The sequence below is a fragment of the Haliotis asinina genome, chromosome 5 (assembly GCF_037392515.1).
Source record: "Haliotis asinina isolate JCU_RB_2024 chromosome 5, JCU_Hal_asi_v2, whole genome shotgun sequence".
Classification (NCBI taxonomy): Eukaryota; Metazoa; Mollusca; class Gastropoda; order Lepetellida; family Haliotidae; genus Haliotis; species Haliotis asinina.
Genome location: NC_090284.1, coordinates 44,821,470 through 44,830,642, shown reverse-complemented (window position 1 = coordinate 44,830,642; position 9,173 = coordinate 44,821,470). Strand labels below are relative to the sequence as shown.

Below are 9,173 nucleotides of genomic sequence, written 5' to 3'. Positions count from 1 at the left end.
AAAAACAAAACTGAAAACAATGTGACACAAAAGACGATCTTAAGAGAACAAAATATAAGCCCAAAATCAACAAAATCACCAGCAGCTCAACTTTAGATTGGTAAAATATTCTGCACTAGTCACTGATCACATGCAAACTTAGATGCATTTATCCAAAGAGTTTCAAATGAACCTATCATAAATGTCTAAAGCTGCAATTCTTCACATTTTACAAAATAAGGAATCTCTGATGTGATTATATATCTTTTTCATTTACATCTATCCAAGACTAGAGCAGAATACCCACATAACTGAATGATAAAGTCTTAATGAGGTAGAGTAAGATTATGGAAAGAAACTCACTTTTCGGTTTTTCTGGGGCAGGTTTTTGCAGACCCTTGTAGGGGATTTCCCCACCTTGTTGAACCCTTCTATATACATCTTCTGTGTTGTTCCAGTTGTCATCCCCATTGGTAATGTCAGGCACGGAGGTCTGGCGCTTTCTACCCAAAGAACTGAAACAAACAGAAGTCAGCATTCAGAAAGCGTCAACCCTATTACAACATTAACCATTTAGTTTCCATGGCTAGATGCTAAAACAAACACCTCTGATCTGATACACTTGTCCTCGTCATGATATGGCTGAGATAATGTGATGTTAAATATTAACTCACTCACTCATACAACTGTCATCTCTGTCTAATCTTACACTGACAAACTAACAAAATCCATATTGAGAATAATGCAACTATGAACAGTATTTAACTCTTTGTTTCATGATATATATTCAGGTAAATGGGGAAGGTGATCTTGAAGTGATACAGCTGTAAAAATGTACCACAAAAACCACAAGCAAGGGTATGTTGCTTACAAACTTTGAAAAAAAACCCAAAACAGTCAGGGTGATCGTTAGACTTGAATGATAATAGGGTTGTGTCATGCAAAATAACACATTTCTTGCTAAGTCTAAGATGACAAGACCACCTGACATTATATAAATTTCACACTCATCATTATACAGCAGATATAACATACTTGTACAACAGTTTACAATTAGATAAAAAATCCTCATGACAATAGTGATACATTATCTTGTGACAAGGCCACTGTTATCTCACCATACATAGCACTTAAATAAGAAATACACCTCATCTTGTCAATTCTGATGTTTATATTAGCAGGAAGCATGAACGAAATTACCCATTCAGCCACATTATTTTGTTAAAGTCACTTAGTAGAAAGACTGATAACAAATATCACCATATGACATCCTTTTTACTTGTGTTGGCTTTGGATGTTTATTCCACTCAGTGACTCAATCCAACATTAAGAGCTGTACAAAAGCTCAATTCCAAAGCCAGTGCTTTTGAAGGAGTCATTATCAATCACAATTCATCATCAACAATACAATTTAGAAAAGCCAGGTGCAGTTCTACATGATGCAACTGATTTCCCCAAGATCCTTTTTACACTTCCAACAAATACACCTGGTTGTGACAAGGTCACAAGAGCACCTGCCCAGGTTAACAATAGGAAAAGGCTTCGTACTGAGATCAAACACCAGGTACCCCTGTGTCTGGTGGCCAAGAAGCTAGAGTTATTCCAACAAAGGATTATCACATCCTGTCAACAACACTGTTTAATTATGTTTACACATAACATGTGAGAGGCTAAAGCAGGCATTTTCCAAACATGGGGTATAACTAGGTTATCACCTACGTGCTTCATTATCCCTAATAGATTCGGTGTATACTGACGGGGTATACCGACATTGGACCAGCAGTCAATAACTGCCTCTCCATAACCACCTAAACCATGTGATTCAAACCCATGGACTTCATACACCACGATTTGCAAATAAGAGGACATCCTACTGCAAAGACAGGCAGTAAATAATTCCTTACAGTAGGACTTTCTTTTATCTGTAAATATAAATCATCAATGAGGTGTAATGAGCACATTCCATTCCATTACTTACAGTTTTCCATGAGGCGCCCTTGTGGTAAACTTTAACATCCCACCACAAACACGGGTAGCTTACCTCCTACACAAACTTCATACCCACTCTCTTATCAAAACAAATGTTATCAGTGTCAATGATATTAAAAGTATAAGGCTAGTACAGGTGTTTCCGTTTACTTTTGAAAACTGAAAACCGCGCAAACCATAAATCACCTGGTACTTAGATTTGATTCATTCATCCACACGGTGAAAAGAATATCTAAATCTAGGTCAGATGGCAGGAAGACAGCAGGTCATTGAAACTATCGACAGAGTAATAAAAGCAGGTATCTTTAATCCATATGCAGCTAGTGAGCCTTGGTTGGGTGAAATAAGATTATTACATTTCCAAAATAGCCTTTGTTTGATCTGTCATCTACACATATCTTGCACAAACATTTTTCAGAAATATGTAACCAGCATGTAAGATTGAAGGAAGCTGTTTTCTTAAATATTACACCTCCTCCGCTGGCATTCAGACCAAATACGTTTTTATGAAATCAAAGAGGAAGCCTTCCTTTGAAAGATATGAAAGAGGATTGCAGAGTGGTCTGGCTGTATACAGCTGGGATATAACATAGGTGTATAAAAGCTGTAATGCCTGTTTCTGCATCAGGTGTCGTGTTTATTCACAGAGGTGTAATACATTGTTCAGTATTTAAAGGAAGGAGTGATTGATGTAAAAGCACTTAAACCACCTGAATCCAAGGCTCACATTCTGACACAACTGTCAACTGGATAAACAGGGTGTAGTTCAGGTGTTTGCTTTGACTGCATGGCGATCAACATAAATATACACTCCATGAATTTTCAGTACACCTCAACAATTCAATAAGCACATATATAAAGTTAATCATTCCAGACTTCATGAATTTTCAGTACACCTCAACAACATCTGATTCAACATAAATATAAATTTCATCACTCCAAATCTGATCAATACTCTGTATTTGTCAGCAATATCTGATTCAAGTGATACGATCAGTCAATCAACCAGACCTGTAAAATCAATCACTCAATCAGTTTTTCACTTGAAAAAACATGTTTAATACAGTAAAATCCCAATTAGTGATCACACATCCTGTCAGCTTCATCTTGTCTCCAGTGATATGGTGAACATTTCATTACTTGGCCAGGAAGCTGTCAATAAATGATCAGCTCCTTGCGCTGTATCGCAGTTTCCAAAAACAATCTCATCCCAGTGGACATGAACTAAATTAAACATGATTTCATTATCAGAAAGTGAGCTAGACTATTCCTCCAATCAAATCAGGCTTACAACAACAATTCATTTACAAATTCTGATACTGTTTTCACAAGAGATCAGTGACACTGGACTAAGTGGGTGAGTTCGTGAGTGCGTGAGTTCACTTTTATGCTACTTCTGGCAAGGGCACAAAGGGAATGATCTTGCCACACTGTATGTACCATGTTGAGAATTTATGAGTTTCTTTTCACTAGCAAGTGTACATATATATCCTTGCCTGTGGCCTTCAGTTCTGAATAAAGACTATGTTACTGTAGAGTGTCAGGTTTACTGACTATGATCTGTAACTGCTCCAGAAATGATTAGAAAATATATTCAAACATATTATCTTCAGGAGATACTTACAAAACTAACAACATCTTCAAAATTGATGAAGCATCATAAATCAATGAACACCAAAAGTACACCATATTATCAGCCTGGAAGTAACCTGACACGTCTACCTCAAAGACATCTCCTACCTTCATCCTCATCACTTCCACTCGGAGACACAGCATCAACTGTTCACTAGGGATATAACTGCTATAATTCATAATTCATCCCCTGTATAACCACATATATTGCCCCCAAGACATATTCCTCTCCTACCTTCATCCTCATCACTTCCACTCAGGGACATAGCATCAACAGATCTCTCCATGTGAGCTGAGAAAAACACCAGTCCTTATCACTAGGGATATAACTGCTATAATCTATAATTCATCCCTTGTATAACCATACCTATTATCCCCAAGACATGTCCCCTACCTGTCCAGCAATCACAATATTATCTTCATGTGCGATACGCCAGGTATACACTGTGTGTTGTGCATCAAGATGTTCATGTATAATTTATTACCCAAACGTAAATGACAGTACATCTATGAGAACTTTTACTGGCAGATCAATGTACAGTGACCTCGACCTTACAATACTGTTCCAACATCGTGATGACAAGGGATCGATAGTTTTAAAATCAATTTGCTATTGATAGGGACACTTGTCTCAAGCTGTTTCACAAGTGTACCTTTCTGGTAGAAAAGGAAAATATTACTCTCATGAAATATATCACAATCCATATACTGGATTGGAATCTGACAACTAAAGATTTGCCTGAACCAAGTTCATGATAATTTACAAAACAGAATCTCTTGCAATAGACATGTTTTTCTCCAACAGGAAGGAAACTGCAACTTAACATAGCCATTGGTGATGAGTTATCCAAATATTATTTGATTTACCTTATGCTGTATGCTTTATTTCACTCCCATGTATCCTCCACACCTCACCTATGGGCCCAATCAGGTCTCTAGTAACACATGCCTGTTACACAAGTCAACCAATGTGTGACTTGGCTGACTACATGTGATCATTATCAGTGTGTATCACAGGTTTTCATGGCAGTTTCCTGACACAGGCTCACTTATTGCAGACTCTCATGATATAACTTGATTCAGGCTGACGGCAGAGTTTAACAGTATTTACTCACTAACTTTAACCCTCAAATCATTCAGGATCCTCATTGCCATCTAACAGCCTCTTACAACCATCTAACAGCCTCCCTTCAGCCCTTACAACTTAAAAAAACAGCAATACTCTTCATATTTAGCCATATAGTATATAACCATATTGTGTATAACCTGTAAGGAACAGTATATGAGGGATTACACTTACATAGTACACATTCCTGTACTTAGTGGGGTTGATTTCATTTGATATCGAAACCCACATTCTCAAGTGAGGCACAAAATTGCCAGCCTACACTCTACTGAGAATATGAAGATCAAAATTTAACATTAGTTACATTTAACCAGTTTCTAAATGGAATTGTGCTTTTCACATGTGTAACCTGCCAACAAGTTTATAACTTGGCAGAAGGAAATCTGTGACATTCATTGATAATGAACATAACAGACTGTGTGAGCTGCCTACACATTGCCCAATGCCAGGCATAGTGTTGATAAGTATCAAAATACCACCAGATCACTGGCAGTGTCTGGAGTACAGGGAGCCCTAGCCAGTCAGCTGAAAATGCCAGAACTATTGTTAGCTCAGCAGATTGTATAATTACTGTTATTACATGGACTTATTAAACACTGGTATGCACATGGTGATGAATCAGGCTCTACACAGATCAGCCACATGGATGCTAGGTATATATTTAAAGGGAGTGAGGGCATTGGGATTAAGGCAGCTTTGAGTGGTATTTCAGTGCTGGTATGTATAGTATAATATACAGCAATGGTAGAAAGGATGATTCATGTCTAAAACCAATTACTCTGTCAATGACTATGGTAAAGAAAGTCAAGATCTGCTCAGATTTCTTTATCATTTTCTGCTGGACAAGCTCTTTAATGGATCTGATTTAAAAAGAAACCTAAACATACCACCAGGCTCTTTCTTTAATGATTTTGCTTATAAGCCTAAATTTTAGTACTACCAGACTCTCTCAGTAATCATGCTCTTAATGGATCTGTCTACAAACCTCTTGGCACCACTAGGCAATCACCGTAACCATGCCCTTGGATTTGTCCACAAGAATAACAGTACCATTGGACCCTCTCAATATCCATGTTCAGACCAAGATCTCTCTATAAGTGTACCAGTATTGCTGGACCCTCAGGATCCACTGGTCAGACTAGATCTGTACCACCAGCCTTCAATCCCAATGGATGTGTGCTCTGGCACTACTGAACCTATCCATCCACCACAGTTATTCCCAGTACTGCATGTAGATGGTCAATAAAGACATTAACAGCATAATATGAATTTATAACCAGAGGCAGTTGTTTGGCTGACTAAGCATTATATACTGGTTGATACAACAAACTGCTACATGTGACTCAAACATGCTGTGCAGCCTTGACCTTGGGTGTGTGCATGAGATTACAACTTGGCAACAGCTAACATATCTTTTTAGGTTCTAGAATCAACATTAAACTGTTTGTTTCTCCCAAAATATGGTGACACATTTACTGGCTGGTATTAGGTGTGGCTGGTGGATAATTTAGGTTAAAAAGAAAAGAAAGTCCTGTCAATTATGTTTCCTTTCCTGGAAAAGTCAATTAATGGACCATTCTAAACTGAAACACAAACCCATTGATGTGAAATTCAGAAAAAAATAGAAGCAAATTGAACTTGTTTATCACAGGCATGTGACACTGTCGTACATCAAACCTGTTATTGATTACTGCACTCAACATATTGCGTGGAGAAAATATAAAATGTCAGCCCCAGAGAATAATCAGTCTATATTCCCTGCCAGGACATAAAACGCTAAACTGCAATGAAAAATATTTCAGTGAGTGAGTATGGTTTTACTGACCACTGAAATCAATAAAGGCATCAGGTATGGGGATAAGAGAATGTATATCCCTCCCTACTTATAGCATCTGCCTCAAACACATCTGCAATACTACATTAATCAGATTGTTTGTACTATATCAAGTTCCAGACACAAGGGCCACTTGAGTTAATATGTCCTGTCAGGTTATCTATCTGTGTGAGTATATCTGGGATGTATACCTATAGAAGTCACACATTACAAACACCACAGGTAGATACAGACCACTGGGTCTTGTTTATCTCACAGCCTACTGCAAGTCTGTCAGGTATGGAAATGCTAATGTGAATCATGTTACAATCATATCTACCTTCACTTTTGAAGCATACCCAGCAGGCCTATCTCACTTCTTGTGGGAAATAGACTCTTGTAATACCCTATGTGGCACAGCTGATACATTTCAATACCATGTGAGAAGGCAACTGACATTATAGTTTGTGTCAAGATTTATAATTCATCAGTTCAAATCTGTTTGATCAAATGGATAATTCGTTTCATTAATGTTCTTCTACAGCTTTGTAAATATGCCTTCTAAGCTAAAAGATGATATATTTTTAAGTGTTAAATCATTTCAACACAAACAGCCTCTTATCACATGACTATTTGACCAATGATTTATGTTGATATGAATTAATCAATGAAATCTCATGTCATATCCATACATATTTGCCCCCTGAGGGATATACTCCTATATCCCACAGCCAGCACTAGCAGTATCTTTCCTGTGTTTCTGTTATGTATTAGCTGCCATGGTAACCTTCCCATCAATGAAATGTAAAACAATGTTATCCTGATTGTAAATCTGCTAGACAACACATTCCAGCCTCTACCTGAACCCAAACACAACATGGCAATCAGAGACATATGACTCTTCTGAGACACCATTACTGATGCACTGCCATGTAACATCAATCAAAGCCAACCCTCACAATACCTGAAGCAATGCCAACTCTCATTTTTCAAATTCCCATTGCAACACTTAAGCTTGCTCATCAGTGCACACATACATGTACCAATCTAAGTTCTTGAGGTTAAAAAAAGATACTTTGACTTAAATACAGTTCTTTATTATTGTTGCTGAAATGAATATGAGAGGTAATTGAAGGGTAGTCATCATTGGAGAATTCACAAGCATAAGACTTTGGTCATGTTCCACCTAAATGTGCTAATCTTCTCCCCAACACACTAAAGGTCAGCATCACTACCTTACAACCCTACAGAGCAACACCACAAAGCCTCACCCAAACTTAATGAACACAAAACATTAGTTACACATGGTCTCCATTTGGTCTAAATCTTTTATTTACATGATGAAACTGGCCCCACTCAGGCTGTCAGTCAGCATGGGAGAAACTGCCACAACAAATATGTATGGTCACTGGCCATTAGACTTTTGTCGCCACAAGCTACACAAATATATCCTCATGAATTCATGCAAAGTGACTACACTCTTGAGAGCTTAGCAAATGCAAGGATTCAAATTTACCATCACTTTCCTGATCCACCATGTGATTGCATTTATGACTCCTTTTGTCTTGTTATTAACCAGAAAGCACTGAGACAATAAACCTTTAGATTAAGCATCAAGAATCATATATAAAGTCACATAAACTATTCTGCTGGCTTTCCGTAAAACCTGTAAACACAACCTCACAAAGGCAATAACCAACATGAAGTCATAACAACATTGCTGATCTTCACCCTGCACATTGAGCACAGGCTGTATGCAGATCAAGTTTTGAAACATTATAAGGCCAGACCAGTCGTGTTTCTTGTTTTACAGATTGTTTTCTTCAGAAAACCTAAAGGCAGGACGGATTTTTTTTTTTTAAATCACCAGTGAAAGTAATATTCCTTTTAAATACTAAAAGTATTTTATTTTTGGTAATTCATGAAATGTATATTGGCCAAAAACAATCTAAACAAATTTTCCAAATGTTCACATTTTTGGCCATTAAAAATTTAGTTTTTCACTTTTTGGGCAGGGAAAATTATGACCAGTGGATTTGTAAAACAATACAATAAAAATACATAAAAAATATAAATTGGTATAGCCCAAGCAGATTATTTTCAGTATGAATTTCCAATACTCACAGATACTAAAGTAAGAGCTGAATTGAGCAAACCTGCCAAAACAGTGTCCACAAAAGTGACTTTGTCACAGACTAGTGACTTGTGATTTTTCCATCAGCAACCAGTCACCCTCCTTGAAAATGAGGGGCTGTGGTATTTTCTAGTGGTTGAAGCATGCTCTCATCTTGCAAAAGCCTAGGTTCAATTCGCTATATTGGTACAATGTGTGAATCCTGTTTGTATATTGAACAAAAGTAGTTAGGGATATATGTCAATTTTGAAGTTATGAATAATGATCTATTTATTCACTGGCACACTGATGAAATATCAATAAAATAAATAGCAATATCTTTACCGTAACTTATTTGTCCAGTATTGTTGCTGGTATATTGCTTGACATTGTGAAAACCAGCTCACTCACTCACTCCAAGAACATGGAGAACACCTGTACCCAAATGAATTAACAAGTTCAGAAGCAGTATTCAACAATCACATAAAATATTTGTTTTGCATGTCTTCTGTAGATAACCA

The 9,173-nt window shown here is 37.2% G+C and overlaps 1 protein-coding gene across 12 annotated transcripts in view; it reads right to left on the bottom strand.

Moving 5' to 3' along the window:
• The window catches only part of LOC137284579 (sorbin and SH3 domain-containing protein 1-like), a 171,532-nt gene that overhangs the window by 18,605 nt on the left and 143,754 nt on the right, over nt 1-9,173 (bottom strand). For all 12 annotated transcript variants that reach the window (XM_067816432.1, XM_067816435.1, XM_067816436.1 and 9 more), the window contains one exon: nt 343-494. In XM_067816432.1, coding sequence (XP_067672533.1) covers nt 343-494 — 152 coding nt within the window. The remainder of the gene's footprint in view (nt 1-342; nt 495-9,173) is intronic.